The following is a 17933-nucleotide window of genomic DNA, read 5'->3' on the forward strand; positions in this document are numbered from 1 at the left end:
TACAAATTTTACTGTAAAATTAAGTGCCATATTCTTAATAAGACAAGCATCAATACATTTGTTTTGTAGGTTTCTTCTAGCTGGTCTGGCAAATGGATCCATTGTGATATTCCACATCGACTTCAACAGATGGCATCATGAGTTTCAGCAGCGTTACTGAAATTACGACTTTCTCTTCGCCTAAGAAAGTATGGCGCCCATAAAATGTTAAAACAAACTTTTGCGCTTATCTCTTTAAATAATATGACAATTTTGAACATGTATGTGTCGGACAAATAGCGCTTCGTTCGTGTGATTTCCCGTTGATCATGGATCTTTCACGAGAGTTTACAAATGTGCGACAGAAACAAATATTATTTGCGCGACACTTGTACGGGCCAGCTTCTCGTCAAACATTAGTTTTAGATTCGCCACAATTTATTCAGTATGCAAAATAATCTATCAGTTGTTTTGGATTAAGTGCAGTGAGAGCGGTAATGAAACGAGTGCTGTATTTTTCAACGTAATACGCTGTGGATTTTAACGTTCAGCAATAAACTCGCTTTCGTGGCTGCGTGCAGTGCTTTCGTAAGGAGAAACTCGAACGGAGGAAGATACAGGGCGCGAGATGCAATCAGATTTTCAGGTTTATCTCTGCGTGTAATTACCGAGTCAAACCCATATTGCAAGCTAATAAAGCGTGAAAATATACGCGTGTCGCTCGAAACGCTAGTCAATTAACGAAGACTCGGATCTACTTATCTACGTTCGCAGCTGTTCGCGGATTATTTGCGCGATTTTGTCTCATAGGGGCGTAAAGAAAAGAATACGCTCTACCGGGGAAAAATAACCGTTGAAAAGAGAGGAACCGCGTCGAGACGGCGGAACTGTTTGAACATACGTTATTTTTATGCCTGAAACTGCACGTGGATTTGGCCACGACATTTTAGCATTAATGTCCAATGTAAATACGGATATATTCTTCACGTTATATATATACACACAGACGTACATACACATGCGCGCGCGCTTACTTCCATATATATCAAAGGGGATGAGGAGGAGAGGCATATTTTATCGCCAAAGTATTGCATTGTATTCTTCGCAAACGTATTAATGTCGCTCATGTCGAACTTTTTGGCTAAGCACCTTGTACGTTGAGTTTGGACTACATGCACTGCGAAAGCACTGCGTATCACTGATACCGATGCCGAGCCGGAATGGATGCTGCGCCGAGATATATGGCTAATCATTCTCCGGATCGCGGTAATCAGTCCCTGCTACACTTTCTACACCCTAATATTCGCGTCCTTCAAAAGAGATCCTAATTTTTATCAAAGCCGTCCAGCTTAACTTTCGCGAGGATATTTCTTAGTATTTTCGCACGCGACGTATATTATTCAGCAAAGCAAGTTATTTAGGCTAAAGTAAAACATCCCGAATTCATCCTTAACATTCCGCGACTTGTCAAGGATCTGTGTGTAAATGCGTCATCCCTAGGATGACTCGAGTGATGATAGAGCAGAGTATACGAGAAAGAGAGAGAAAGTAAAAAAGAGCATAAATGTAAGTGAGAGAATGCAAATATACACATTACATTCAACAACGATGGGGAAGAAGATGCTTGATCATGCATAAGTGGTAGAGTTACTGGCTTCATTTTCGTTCGTACGTCATCGTAGAACGTGTGATAGTTGTCTTGTGGTAGATATTACTACTAAATACTGTTGTCATTTTAAGCCCTCTTTCGCGAAAAAGCTGTAAAACACGGGATATCGTATAGGTATAGCCTTCAGTTGTTTGTACGTATTCTGAATATAGTGTCTTGTCGTCATTTCGGGAGGTCTCACAATCTTGTGTAAGTAATTATTTATCTATTTAAGGCGAAATCATTCTGTTGTCACTGTTTAATAGCCATATAACTATAACGGATATATTTCATCAAAATTATCGCAACAGTAGTCAAAAAATCTTTGTGTATACGAGAAAATGATGAGAGGTGCAAGGGCGCGAAGGAAGAGAGGGACAGGAGAGAATACGGGACTATAAGAGGAAAAAGAGAGAGCATAAATGTGTAATCTATTTGAAGCGAATGTTTTATGGATCGCAGTTGATTATCGCGATGAGATTCGCGATAATATATTTAAGAAGGGATGCCGTAAAATTGATTACATATTATTATTATACAATTATATTTATATTCTACAATTATATTATACAATTGGAGCGAATGAATCAATCATTATTTGCTTTATTCAATTGAAGTGGTGTATTCAATTCTAGTAATTATTTAGTTTATTATCGAACTAGTCGAAAAATAATGTGAATCTAGAATATTTGTGTTGCAATATTAACAAAATCAGTTTAGATAAAGCTTTTCCGCGTTTTTAACAATTTTAATAAATTTTGAATTTTTTAACGATGGAAAAAACCAAATTTTAATGGCCAGTATTGAATTTGGTATCACGGCAAGGAATAGATTTTTTTGGTACCTTGATACGTGTTCTAGTCAAGGATTACCGTCGACTAACCGTCGCGAATCATCTGCGATCCTCAGCATTTATATAGGTATCGATACACTTAAAAATTATGCCGTTTATACGTGTAGGTGTATAAAGTAAAGTAAAGGCATAGTGCGGTCGTTTTCGAGCGATCAATCACTTTGGGTTTGCGAGAACACGGTAGCGTTACGATTGTAATATCGATTTCTGCTGTGTACACCGGACGATCAGGTGGAAATTTGCTTGCACAACCGATAATCGTACAATTTTTAAACATATAGGAGAATGTTACGTGTGCAACGTGTTAATAATGGTGTATTGCCACTCTCGTTATGGGCGTGCTTTTGCATGATCATTACTGTTCTGTTGGTTTTATTCGCGCGAGAAAATAAAAATGAATGAATAAGAAAGATGGCAATCAAAGAATAGAACGAAAGGAACAAGAAGTCAAGGGTTGAGGGTTGTGTCTGAGTGCTTTCAATAATAATATCACTAAATCTGTCGCATACGTGTGAAAAAAAATTTCTGTCACGCATTTAAATGTTTACATGTATTGATGTATAGGCGCGTACTCTCTATCGACATTTTATTTTCGCTATGAAATACGATTATAACCGAGAAAGAGAAGCACAGGACATTCCAACTGCATTTTCTGCTTTTTGCCTATTAAAATTGCATTTATCTGATTATTCCATATATTCGGATTGATTAAGGAAGAAAATTGGCAAACCGCTCCTTGTTCATAGATACAGTCAAACTTAAAAAAAAGCAGTGACACGTGTTCGCGAGTACGATGTGTTCGATTAGGCAGCACCCAGTTTCGCATTAATCAATGAGCGCAAAGGCAGCGTAATGGGTGAGAATGCATCGGAGTAATAGAAGAAGTCGCATAAGAAGAATTTTTATATTTGTTTAGATGTGTGAGAATGTGCTGCACTCTTTAAGCAAGTTGTTAGTGAATTCCCTCCATATTGCTAATATACATAAAAGAAGTTAACTCAAATCGATTTCTGTCCGTGTACTTGAACATTTCAGTACCTAAAATATAATATCGCTAAATATTTTAAATAACGCTAAGTACAACGCTACAAGAGTTTGCCTATATTATTACTATGATTTATTGTCATTATATTATTATTAATATTCTTATCATTAAACGATTGTGTGGTCACACATTAACGTACTTAATATTAACGATTATCTATACAGGAACATAGATTTGTATATTCGTCGGATAAGACTCTTAATGTTTGCGTGTTAAGTGATAATAATTTACTTATCCACTATTATGAGGAAGGCGCGAAGAACTGTGTAAAGTTTTATCCGGTTCGTTCACATATTCTGCGAGCTGCCCATAGAGAAGTACTTACATCTAGATTAATCGATGCGTCTTTAATGTTTTATAAGCGTAATCACGGGCTGGAAATGAGAGATGAACGACGCTGCAAAACACACGCGACACGGATATAACACATAAGCGCTTACTTATTAGGCTCGTATTATCTACCTAAGTCTGTTTTAAGCCTCTCAAAAGAGACTGTTAAGAGTGATGCGGGAGGGAGAGGGAGAAGGTAGTCAACGTAAAAGCCATAGCAAAGAAGCTCAACTGAATGGTAAATCTCGGTTCTCACGAGAAAGTGTGTAAAATCAATCGAAAAAGCTTTTGTTATGTATGATCTTTTTTCTTTTTTTTTTTTTACATTACACACACGAATAGTCAATATACAATATTGTAGCCGTGACAATTGGAGCAACCTCGATCGCGCGGATCCAATGGAGGCTCGTCGTATATCGTTTGTGCCGAATAATGTTTTATAAACATCGTTAACTCGTTTTTTCCGACTCCGAACAAGCGACACGAACTTTTAACTTTTGCGCCCCATTCGGCGCCGCGCGAATCATGGTTGAGCTCTTCCGATTTACGCGAAACATTAACGCGCGATTACAGATTCTCGTCAGGATCGAGCCTCCTGCCGATACACGGATCATTTGGACGGTGAACGTTTTTGTCATCCCAAATTTTTGAGACACACGCACGTAGAGAAAGTACGACCGATCGATTGCGTTCGTGAACGGAGATTGTAATTAGAGGCCTAAGATTGTTTTGCCGGCAAAGTTAAAAAGCGTGATTTCCGTGACGGTTCGATGCTCGATCGGTGAATGTAGGATGGCGCACCGTCGAAAAAGTCTCGACACTTTGTCTCGCATGATTTCCGACGAATCACATAATCACGGGCATCGACGATCACCTCGTCGTTGACGGGATATACACGGTACAGATTTATTCCCGCCACTTTTAAGAAGTACTACTAGGTAGAGAAATACTTAAGTCTCGTTGCTACATAACAGTATAAGCTCTATCGCTTATTTTATACTTAGAAGTATTGTAATGTTTCGATTATAGAGATAACATAATGGGAAAGTTGTATCTTAGCATAAGCTAGAATAATCTGTAAAGATAAGTAGTCAAATAAATGAAAAGTACATTTGATGTTGCAGACGATCCTTTTTCTTTATAACATTGACCGAAAAACTCGATATTTTAAGTATATAATTTGATTATATTACTGGAAATAAATTAAGCATATATAGAGGAATAAGAATGAAACAACGATCTCTGCCTTGTTATGATTTATTTGTGTCATTCACGAACATAACAGAGAGCACTGTGTGCTCAAATATACAATGTAGATATGTACTCGTTAGAAAAGTATACACATCATCCATATCGGTATTATTGTTATTTGCCCATAAATTCACTACGTATATGCGAACACAATCGCGTTCATAATAGAGTAGATTTTAAACAAAGTACGTATTCTCGTCAATTTAAACAATTATGTCAAATTATGAAGATAATTACCAATGTATACATGCATTTGTTTATATATATAATTTATTTTGTGCATATTTCTAGATTCATGACAAATATGTACTTATTTTATAATCCAGCAGGAAGAAAGAGTTTGCATACATTTCCTTTTTTATAAATTATAAGTCGTTTGTATTTGAAGCAAATAAAAAGCACATTTTTCACTGATGCTTACGTAATGACAAACTGAACAAAAACTTACTTTAGTATTGTACTCGAGAGAGATTTAAATAATTTATAACAACATTAGGAGCATTGGGAGTTTACATTTTACATTGCATTCTTGTTTCTCGGAATCGTTTAAGCGCTACTCTCAATATGAAGCGACTGAATTCATTTACTACATGAAATTTATTTGAGAAAGCTCAGTCCTGTGGTATAGAATGATCCACTTGTACGAAAAATACAGTTTTCTTTTTTTTTTTATTTTTTTTTTATCTTCATGGGCATCGCTGGAACAATGGAGTAAATGGAAAATTTTCTGAGGTGAGGATTTGGAAAGATGTTCCTTACGACTTACAGGCAGGCATATAGTCGAAGTATATTGACTCGAAATGTAATTATAGTAGGATATTCTAGGATTACTATAGCGAGCGGACTAAAGTTTCTATTTTAAGCATGTATGATTGGAGAACGTATTACTTTTAATTATACTACTGCTGCTTTTAATCATACTACATTGTTATTTTTTGTTGGCACATTTTCCATTAGTTAATATATGTCACTCGAAATATATCACCAGTTTTGATATTATTTTTTATCTATATAATTTATATAATATATAATTCTATATATATATAAATATTACGTATATCTTTTCCGTCGTGTAATTTATATCTCTCAATTTCTTTATACGATTGACAAGAGCTTGATTAATTTTATAAATTCATTGACACACTTTAATATTTCAATCAATCGAAAGAATGTAAACATGTTGTACACACAAATCAAGTATTTATTTCGTTACTTATCAAAAAATTGACTTACTCCAATTTTCAATTTGTTTATACTCAGCCATTTTCCAGAAACGCCCATATTTTTTAGATATTCAGATTCTTTCTGTATACATTCTATATATATGTCATCAAGTAAATATGTACTTAAAAGTATATTAAAATATAATTATTAAATTAGCAGGTCTGATTACAAATGCAATTCTCAAAAGAATTAAATAGATTTCTCGCTGGAATTTATTTATACTAAATCTTTATAGAATTATTTCGATTATATTTTTAAATGTACGTATACACATAAATGATATATTCATAATATATCAAATTATAAGAGGGCTGTGTGTGCATCACGCGCGTTCCTGTTCTCTTTTTTTTTATGATATAATATAATTCCTTATACAATCTAAATGTATATTATTATTTATTATCAGGTTCACAATCGAAGTCGCATCAATTACAACGTACATGTGTGTACGAAGCGATACTACTGATACTCATGATGCCAAAATCACGTTATATATTGTTTATACGTGTATGTGTATACGCCAGTGTTCAGATACATTATCACAAATAGTGCCCGTTGTCGGGCATTATATCTAAACATGTATCACGTTAATAAAACATTTGCGCAGAAATTCTAGCGAGCATGAAATAATAAACGATACATGTGTAGAGATCCAATGCGCGTATCTGTACTATCTTAGAAATACTATCGGTATTCAATTGTATTCTACTGCTAATTCAATTAATGATCTGTCGTCTAAGTCTTGCCCGCACTCGTTCGGTCTCACCTTTATCGAGAGTAAGGCCTTATATCCCACGCGTTTATATGTATCTTCTATAAAAACTTATGTATATGTATATGTGATTTCTCGCTTATTAATCTAAAAACATTTAAGCTACCGTCATGCTCAACATCACGTATGACAGGAAAATTCTACGGGGATATTGTGAATACAACCTGTATTTGAAATGGTGCAGGACCAGCCTGCACTCTATCGCGAGCAGCACATTATCTTGATAGAAAGACAAAGCAAAACGCAAATCGATCTCGTTTCCATTACGATCACCATCAGATCATTGGAATTGAGCAACGTATGTTTCGCGAAAGATCGAGCTTTCTACTGCATTGGATCATTTATTTATTATTTCATGCTTGCTGCACGAGGTAAGATTACAAAGCACAGAATTCGCCTTCCGGCCCTTTGAGACAGAGATTGTACTTAAGTCAGTCAAGCGATGTGCATTAAATGACGACAGAAGGAAACAATGTCCAAGCCGACGTCCGACAATATTTGCGAGCTTCCGCAGTGTTTACTTTCTGCTTTTTGTCTTCATCTGAAATGCAAACTTTGTCAGAATCGTTCAATAACAATAGAACAATAGAATTTTTATGATCTTATTGTGAAAGAATTTAGATTTATATTTCTATTAAAAAAGAAAAAAGATTAAAATAATTCAATTAATTACAATAACGCAGATCAGATTTAATTAACGCTGCTCAGATTTAATTAACTCACCTACCTGTTTAAGCAGCTCAAGCTTACTGGAAGTGCATCCGAATCCATGGCTGGAATATGGCCAGACACGGTCTCCGTCAACGGATACCATTGCGCTACCGGTTTTCTCGGATTATCCAACATCTCTAGCCAGTGATCTCGACCGATTCCGATGAAGCTCGATCCAATTGCCGTACAACCCATCAGTTCATTCGAACCAATTCTAGTGTAGTTAAATTATTAAATTTGCACGGAAAGAGAAAAAATTTATTTTCTTATTTAAAAATTTTATATAATGTGCCAAAAATTTTCTCTTACCTATCGTAATCAATTACTTTCACTATAAGACTGACATCCTCGATGTTGTCCGCAGGTACATCGAAGACAAGTGCCTCATTATAGATGGGATAAAGAGTATTCTTCTTTACCGTCGTCTTTTTTTTCTTAATTCTTTTACCTTGGCATAGCAGATAGACTTTTACGTAAGGATCTAACAAAGAAATGAAACAAAGTTATATATATATAATCAGTAAATAAAGTATATTTTTCTTAATTAAAAAGAAAAAGTAATTAATTTAATAATCATATTGAATTTTTGATAAGAGATATTTTATCTAAGGTTGCAAAAAAATATCTGATCTTATCAGATTTTGTAAGCACCTGATTTGCCCGTTATATCCATCGCTTTAAGATTCCTGGCTTTGATCACGGTTAATGTCAACCGACCGGCTGTTGGGAGATAACACAACGACAACATCAATTCTCCTAGATCTACTTTCTCCTGTAAATAACATTAAAAGTTAAAGTTATAAAGTTGCGACTATAAATAACTGCTCCAGAATAATCAAAGGTTTATCTCACAAATAAAGTTACCTGCAAAGCGCAGAGAATGTCCATGGTATATTCAATTTCTTGTTCAAGGTCGGTGCAATCTAAGAGTCCTTTAAGAACTACTTGCCCAATAAGATCATGACGTGAAAAACGATCAAAATCGTAAACCGAGAATTGTAGATAACGTTCCCGCAATTCTTCATATGACACACTGACAAAATTATATATCAAATTTGTAGCTTAGGTTTTGTAATTTGTTTCGCGCAATTATTTAACGCGGATAACTAAATGTTACAATAGATCTTTCAAGATATATTACATCATAAATTCACATCGTAAATATTACATCGTAATCTTACCTAAAGATAAACGTTTCATTGAATATTGGGTTCAAATTCTTTCGATGTACTTTTGTCTGGAATTTTTTCTTTCTATCTGGCAGCAGATACACTTTGATATATGGATCACTGCTTCCTGTTACATCTTTTATTGGCAATTCACGAGCTTCCAGAACCTAACATCAAAAATCAAACATCATGAATACTTGATGAATTCCATATTGAATAAAATAAAATGATAATATTATGTTTTCAGAAAAATGTATAAATGAAAATAATATTAAAGGCTATCTTTATCTTGCACATTTAAATTTATAGTAAATTGTAAAAAAGATTGATTAATAAAACCTGTTACGTCAGCGTAGGTATTATACAATCAGAGTACAAGACCTGATTCTTACAAATAAACGTACGCACGACAATTTTAAAATATTAAATATTGTATTTCTATAAAAAAATTACATAATGCAAAAAAACGGAAAATATGACAAAGACCAATAATAGCACCATATATTTAAATTTATTTATTATGAAGCATCACCTGTACATATATATATATATATATAACTAATATTAATGCGTTTGAATTCGCCACGTACAGAAATAGCTTAATGTAATTGACATCACCTAATTCGCGTTATCACGTGGTTAATGGCAGTATAGCAGAGAATATGTGTCCATCACAAATGCAATATTCTGATACTTCATTATCGTTATCCAATATCTCTCATTTGTGCTGAATTTAACCCAGATACATATTTTCAAATCGCAAACTCAGTTTAAATAAAAAAACTTAATTCGCTCAGAGAATGAGAATTTCTAATTATTATCATTTTTATTAATTAATCAAAGTTTCATAATGTTGAAAATTAAATGTATTTTGTTTAATATTTTTATGTATTTAAATTAAATATATGTTGTTATTTTTTTTATTGTCGTGTCAAGTCAAATAAACATATTTAACCATATTATTTATAATATACAGTTTAACATTTATTTTTATTTAATTGTTCTTTGTGATAGCCCTTAAATATATTAGTTTGACTTACTTTAACAACAAGTCCTTCGATTTCCTTGTCATAGCGCAGAGCGAAATGTAGTTTGCCGGCATATTCCATCTCTGTTGTACTGGAACTTTCCGCACTCTCTTGTCTCACAAGCTCTTTTTTATACAATTCCGGCTGTGATGTTAATAGTTTACATTTTATATCAATACTTCATAAGTAAAAAATTTCTAATTTTTATTATTCAAATATTTACATATTATTGATTAATTACCAATAATAAAACAAAGATGAACAAAAAACGGAGATCTGTATATTATACGCTTGTGTCAAAAAAAAAAAAAAATTAAATAAAATAAAATGCCATTTGCAATTTGACATGTATTATAACAAGTTTACAGAATATCAGCTAAATACCTTGATGAGACCAAGACTAGAGTCGCTGCGATTTTCGAAACTACAAATACTGAATTTGATGTTAGGCAAATCAAGGCGATGCGATAGTTGACGTTGAAAGCTTTGATGTCTCATTGGTACAATGGGCAGAGTGGTTTGACGCAACACCTGGAGTGAAACATTAATTGAGACAACCATAAAACTATAAAATATTAGAAATGCGGAATGTCATGTTGATTCGACTTTGCCGATGATACCTTCTTATTCTCTTTCTGCTCCTGAACATATTCGTGAGTGATCGGTTCCGATTGTAAATCTGGAAGAGAATGACTGATTCGGATCGCGTTCTGTTGAGTCTGATCAGTCTCAGTATCTTCGAGATTCTCATGTCGAGTCATGTTCATCAACCATCGCCAAGTAGAAGAGCATTGGAAACTCACCGCTGCCAAGAGAACCAGAACAACTAGGGCCACTCCTGCTGCTATCAGTAGCTGATAGGGAAAATTCTCGCTCCATTCCTCTGTAAAATGAAGCACTTTTCACTGATACATTGCATTAAAATTAGATAAATATTAAGTTAATTCATAAACAATTACAAATAAAACAATTAATAATTTTTTTAAACAATATAGAAAATCGATGTTTGTGATATATTTTTATATCTATCTATTGCTTGAAATAAAAAACCATTTAAGCGTTCCACGGAATGTTACATTTGCGTAGGCAGACCGTAACGCAGTAAAAGGGTTGAATAAAATATTCACTCGTGCATTTGTAACGCCATGAAAAGTTAGGGAGAGAGCATGTGACTTAAATTTTGGATAAAAAAATCTAGATGTAATTGTTACTAATTATATGTGTCGGATATCATATTTAAAATCATCTATTTATTAATAAGTGAAACATTCATTATTGAAGAAAATATAAAAGTTCTATATGATATTTATCAGTCTTGCGCAATAGAAAAAAGAAAATGCAAATGAGAAAGTACGCTTTAAGTAAATTGCGTATGTATATTTGATGAGAAATACATTATTATGCGTATCCTACGACAAAGAGAAAGGTATTCTTGGTTTGGCGCATATAAAGAGAAGAGAGGCTCACCACTACACGCTTCGTGGTTGAACGAGCTTTCCGTTCTCGTTTATGTCAGAAACAATGAGTGTCCTGCTAATGACAAGAATATCTTCGCTTTTACTTTAACGTAAAACCAGTCACGAGTTATATGTACACAATATACGATGTACCTTTCCTTTTGAAATATTTTACGCTTTGCTTTGAGTTTATGTTTAAGTTGTACACTAATGATTATTATAACTATCTTATTTTATGTTACCGTATTTTATATATATATATATATATATATATATATATATATATATATAATTTTTTGAAAAGCAGATAAAATTTCTTGTGCAAACTTAATTTTTAAAAAAGGTTGGCTCTTTTCTCTCTCAAGTATTATATTCTGAAAAAAATGGAGCATATTCTTTTGACGTATTTCTATTTAGTGGTATTTCCATTTTTGTGACTGAAATACCGCAGATAATTATTTTGCAAAAGAGAGTCACTACGCGTCAAGGATTGTTGAAAATATCACTACATATGCCATGTGGGGAATGATAGGAAATCGATGCGCAATTGGTCACACAGTATTTTTAATTGACTAAATTGCGCGTGTAGGAGTGCATATCACGTTTTTTCCCCTTTGTCTCTTTTATCAGAATAGTTTAAAAAAAAAAAATAGTACGCATGTATCTTTTATTTTTAAAAACATAAAACAAAACCAAATAAAACTATATATATGCACATAGATTTTTCGCTTGACGCCACTTGCAACGCATCCGAAGCGAAATATGAGGCGAACAAGGACGCCTGGTTTATCGTTACTTTATTAAAGTTTTCACTTGTTATTATACAATAATAGATGTACCTCTTCTCATATCAAGTTAACTTTTGCATGCGTCGCGCCATTTTCAATTATAAGAATAAAATTGCGTTGCAATTCAACATAATAATTTTTCTATAAATAAAAAAATATTTATTTAAAGAAAATAAAAAAATAAAATGTGTTTTCTCTCAATAAAGATCCAAACTTGCAATTATAACATTACAAGAAAATCTATTTAAATTTTATAATTTAATCTCAATACTTTTAATCCATAATCTATTTTTAATTTCTTCATTATATTTTAGTATTTTATATTTCAACAAAATGTACCCAAGATATATGTATATTATACATCTTTTCATTACATCTACATTTTTGTTCTTTTTAAAAGCCATGTTATTATGTAGTTAACAGGAAGATTAACAACAGCTTTTAACGGTGTTGAAACCGAATGTCGTCGTAAGTTACTACATGTCCAGTATGTTTTCACGCTATGTGTATTTACGTTGTAATAGCTCATACTCACGTGATGAACTCGAAGTTTACAGTATGCGTACGATTTACGAGATACTTCTTCTGTGCCGAGCCGAGACGCAACGATGTATATAGTAAAGTGATTGATGAGCTTTAGTGAATTACAGGGTTAATGTCATTACGTACAACTTCTAATGCTTGTCTCTCTCGATGGCCAAGTAATAACTAAGTTTATGTTTTCTTGATATCTCGAGAGATTTTTCCTGCCATAATACTTTTTCCCCGGTATACATGGTAAATAAATTACGCTGATTTATTTTATAATATTTATTTTTTTAATTTTATTTTATATAAAAAAAACTTGTATTCAAAACTTAAATTTTGAAATATATATAAAACATTAATCATTTTTATTATACGTTGTTAAATTTTTTAAAAATATTTATAAAATCAGAAAATCAACATATAATTATTAATATAAAAAATTGTAATTAATTATATAATTATTATTTTAATTAATTGTATTATTGAATTTTAAGAGTTTGCTTTAAATGTTTCAAATATAATCATTGAATTCATTGCAAATATTGTTCTTAATTAAAAATTATTAAGATAATTTTATATTATTTTATTATAATTTATTTATTATTAACATAATTCTAAAGTATAAATTTTAAGACATAGACAGACTTGAATAATAATTAGAAACAGATATCATATATTTTTCCATCTTTTCTTATAAACTTTTCTTAAATTAATCTGATTTTTATAGAGTATTGTTTAATCATTTTGTCAAAATATATTTATAATAAATATATATATATATATATATATATCAATATTTTTTTATACTTATCGCGCCTTTTCATCTTCTGTGTGATACGCTTGCTGTCCCTGACCCTTTTTCTACATTGCAAGGGTGATATAGAAGCTCGAATAATGGTTCGCATGCTATGTTAGGATGCTCCTTACAAGGTTAACATGGAATTTACATCCTTTACTTACGTGACTTGACTGTGATCCCGAGATAAAGTGAAAGACGTTAGATGATTATAAGGATTTCTGTTTATCATGTAAATTTAGTGATTAAAGAATTATAGATTTATTGATATTACCAATTTAAAATAAAATTCTGTCCAATATATAGATGAGAGCTTACGTTGCAAAAACGAATTCATATAATCGTGCAAAAAAAAACATTGCTTCTCAAAGATATTTTGACGATGGCCTTGACCTCCAGCTCATTTCAGAATCCCTTTAGACCCAACCCTCCGTGCCTTTTCCTTTCGTCGAATTTTTTTTTATGTCAAAACACGTCATTAGAATGTATTATTTCTGAAGAGAAAAAATTCTACATCAACTAATACATTTATTTTTACATTATTGTTTCTACTTTATACCACCATGCATAATGAAGATTTATTTAATCTATTTATTAAAGCTGTGTATTTACTTATTATTTATACGGCAATAATTCATTCGTGACCATATATTCAAAAGAGTATTTTAGTTATATTTTTTCTGTACAATATAAAAAATATATAAAAATAAAATACATACATAAAAAATGAATATTAGGACAAACACATTATTTTATAAATGTGTGTGTCTAATAAAATTAAAATTAAATTCTGTTCTAAAATATCGCCTGAATTATAGATCGCCTCTCTCTCTCTCTCTCTCTCTCTCTCTCTCTCTCTCTCTCTCTCTCTCTCTCTAAAATAGATTTCTAAAATAGTTTTTAATAGTTTTATTATATAAATTTATATACAATAATTTAAGTCCTTCAAAAACATTAGATACTTTTTATGCCTTATATTTTATGTTGCTTATAATTTCAGTTCTCGTTTCGCAAATAGCATTTCTCAAGGGATGTGTCCCAGAATTGAAAATGTACATTTGTCTCAGGTTCGTATTAGGAGGATTGACAATCCCCATATTTCCTTTGTATATGCAATAATATATCTTCTCCGTATAATTCTCAAACGTTGTTGTTATGTCTTATTCATTAATCTCATTGCTAATAATAATGACATCTGCAATGTTTGATCTAATTTGCATATATATATATATATATATATATATATATATATATATATATATGTATATAATATGCTATATGGGTATATATATTATATGTATATATACTATATATAGTATATATATATACTATATGTATGTCTGTATATGTATACATGTGTGTATATACATCTTGAAATTAATAATTGAGTACTATAGTATTTATTAGCATTGATTAAATCTATTCTCATTATCAGTATATAAATAAAACATCTTACATTTTTTTATTGCGTTTTCTCAATGGTTATTAATAATTGAAAATTAAAATCTCCATGCTATCTTATAATGCATAATTTATAATAATATTACTATCAAATTTGGATCACTCTATATATCACAAATGTTTGAATGCAATATACTTTTTATTAAATTGAAGTTGCAAGTAACAATCCAAAAATGTCGATTGTATCGTAAACGTATCTCGCATCTTACGTAACTTCATACATTAAAATATCAAAACATTAATATCAAAATATCAAAATATTAAAACATTTATATGCTATAATAGTTACATGCTGCGTATTTAACAAGCATGGATAGCAAGGAAAATATATCAATAACGGAATCAACTGCCGCGAGCACTTTGAATGATCTATTTGGGTTTGAAGCCGCTCGAAAACGACAAGAGGCTCGTGACTTGGCAGCTGAAAATATGAAATTGCATTTTAAGCCTTGGCGTATTTTTATCAATCATATTGACAGTTATCATGGAAAGATATTAACTGATGTATGTACTGATTTTAATAATAATAATATTAAAAATTCTAATATATATATTTATTTATTTATTTTTGTTTAAACTTAAGTTTATATTAGATAAACAGAAATTTAAAAATGATTTTCGTATTTACAGTTTTTTATTTACAAAATTTAAAATTACAATTTCTATCTCAAAATTAATTATCTAATGTTTGTTTATTTAATAATCTTTTTTTTATCTTTTTTTTATTTTCTATCATTTGTAAATATTTTTTTTACGTTTAATCGTTGTTCTTAACATTAGAAATTACTATTTTAAAAAATATGCATTTTTCATATTTATAAAGCATTATAACAATCGTATATATTATCTTAAAATGAAATATAATTAATAAAAATGATACAAAACATATTATTAGAAAAATCAAAAAAACATATAATGAATAAAGCAATACGATTCTGTAATTTAAAAAAGAATTTAATAACACAATTTAAGCATATGATGTTTTTTATCATTTTGTTTCGAACCAAGTGTACTAGTTACTAAAATATGAGTTAAAATTGCTTTCAAAGATAGGATAAAAAAATAAATATTTTTGATTATGAAAGTTGTAATTTAATTGAAAAAAATGTGAATATATCTTTGATTAAAATGTGCTACATGTTTTAATCCACACTGGCATCCACAATATTCAAAAGGAAAAAAAAATTATAGAATCGTTCCGTGCTTTTGTTTTAATTATGCCGATTAAAATGATAATGGTCATTGTTGCATGAAGCTGAGTTATATCACTTTTCATAAAGCATAAAGATTATATCAGAAATGATCAAATGACGATTGTTATTATTTTTGCGGTTTATCCGGAGAGATTTTTTCTGGAAGCTTGTTATTTTTAATCGCAATAATATAATTTATCTTGCAAAACAAATATTTATGTTTGTGGTTCAGTAATTAAGATAAAACTACAAGTGCATCAATAAAGTGCATTGTGAGAGAACAGAGATGTAAATAAAATATATGTTGATACACTGTTACAATGTTACAAAGAACGCAATCTTTTCAAAAATATGATGTATAAAGCTGATTTTAAATTGGCTATATACGATTGTAAAATATTCTTTTATTAGAATTCTTTATTTAATATATAATAATAATATCTCTTTTTTCTCGTCGCAGAATCATTGAAGCTTGGTCATAAGTTTTGATTGGCATATGAAATTTTTTCCTCTTTTTATAGAACGCTTTATAACGAAATATTGACTACTCTTGTTTCAACAGAAACAATATGTATTTATTTATATTGTATTTGTAGATATACATATTTATATACAGGGTGTCCGATAATTCGCGGATTACCCTTTAAGGGAAGGTAGAGGGTGTTATTCTGAATAGAAAAATCCTGTACCATTTTGTGATTTTCTCAATATTTAAGAAAATATTAATTTTAAGAGATCAGCCAACAAAGTGCCGCGAAAAGCTCGTGGCGCGAAAATGCCTCCCACTGTCAATTGATACTCGGTCCGCGGCGAAGCAATGGGAGGAGCAGTTTGCGAGCATGCTTCGCTATGGCAACCAAAAGAAATACACACATAATGCGCGCTCCGTTTTATGTATGTGATCTTTTCATTATGTATGTATTTTTTTCGGTTGCCATAGCGAAGCATGCTCGCAAACTGCTCCTCCCATTGCTTCGCCGCGGACCGAGTATCAATTGACAGTGGAGGCATTTCGCGCCACGAGCTTTCGCGGCACTTTGTTGGCTGATCTTTAAAATTAATATTTTCTTAAATATTGAGAAAATCACAAAATGGTACAGGACTTTTCTATTCAGAATAACACCCTCTATCTTCCCTTAAAGGGTAATCCGCGAATTATCGGACACCCTGTATATTCGCATATTTTATATATATTCTCACATTTATATATATATATATATATATATATATATATATATATATATATTTATAAATAATATATATAAATATGTGCAAACGGTTTTTAAAAATATTGTTTTTAATCATTAATTATATTAAGTTTTTTTTATAAATAATATTTATTTTTCTTATGTTAAAAAACTTGATTATTTTAAAAAGTATAACTTTTAGGTATTATCGGATACTATGTATATTGATCCGCTAAGCGTTTTACCGGACGAAGAAGATGAAGAATTCGAAGATGAATACATCAAAGAAGAAGAGAAAGAAGAAGAGAAAGGAAAAGAAAACTGGTCAAACAAGACTGCGAGAATTTCGAGAAAATACGAAGTGATTGGTACAGTTTTGGACAGCAAAGTAACATTTTCAAGTTTCTTTAAAATTGTAGCACCTCCAAATTTGAAATGGTCGCATATTTCAAAATTAATCTTTATCAAACATATTGTCTCTTTTAAAATCGCGCAAAAATATTTTTACTCTTC

At 31.2% G+C, this 17933-nt stretch overlaps 2 protein-coding genes across 13 annotated transcripts in view; one reads left to right on the forward strand and one right to left on the reverse strand.

The window, feature by feature from the left end:
• Window positions 1-4978, forward strand: part of LOC126849248 (neurobeachin) — a 289515-nt gene extending 284537 nt beyond the window's left edge. For all 8 annotated transcript variants that reach the window (XM_050590923.1, XM_050590940.1, XM_050590957.1 and 5 more), the window contains one exon: window positions 70-4978. In XM_050590923.1, coding sequence (XP_050446880.1) covers window positions 70-160 — 91 coding nt within the window. In that variant the 3' untranslated portion in view covers window positions 161-4978. The remainder of the gene's footprint in view (window positions 1-69) is intronic.
• Window positions 4328-17933, reverse strand: part of LOC126850526 (synaptotagmin-10-like) — a 132361-nt gene continuing 118755 nt past the window's right edge. For 4 of the 5 annotated variants that reach the window (XM_050593668.1, XM_050593651.1, XM_050593685.1 and 1 more), the window contains 9 exons: window positions 10631-10893; window positions 10395-10541; window positions 10023-10154; window positions 8995-9149; window positions 8678-8846; window positions 8465-8585; window positions 8123-8294; window positions 7830-8027; window positions 4328-7643 (listed from right to left, as the gene is read on the reverse strand). In XM_050593668.1, coding sequence (XP_050449625.1) covers window positions 7640-7643; window positions 7830-8027; window positions 8123-8294; window positions 8465-8585; window positions 8678-8846; window positions 8995-9149; window positions 10023-10154; window positions 10395-10541; window positions 10631-10893 — 1361 coding nt within the window. In that variant the 3' untranslated portion in view covers window positions 4328-7639. Of the gene's footprint in view, window positions 7644-7825; window positions 8028-8122; window positions 8295-8464; window positions 8586-8677; window positions 8847-8994; window positions 9150-10022; window positions 10155-10394; window positions 10542-10630; window positions 10894-17933 lie in introns of all 5 variants that reach the window. The other variant, XM_050593660.1, reaches the window with a different exon arrangement.

The sequence above is a fragment of the Cataglyphis hispanica genome, chromosome 1, assembly GCF_021464435.1.
Source record: "Cataglyphis hispanica isolate Lineage 1 chromosome 1, ULB_Chis1_1.0, whole genome shotgun sequence".
Taxonomy (NCBI): Eukaryota; Metazoa; Arthropoda; class Insecta; order Hymenoptera; family Formicidae; genus Cataglyphis; species Cataglyphis hispanica.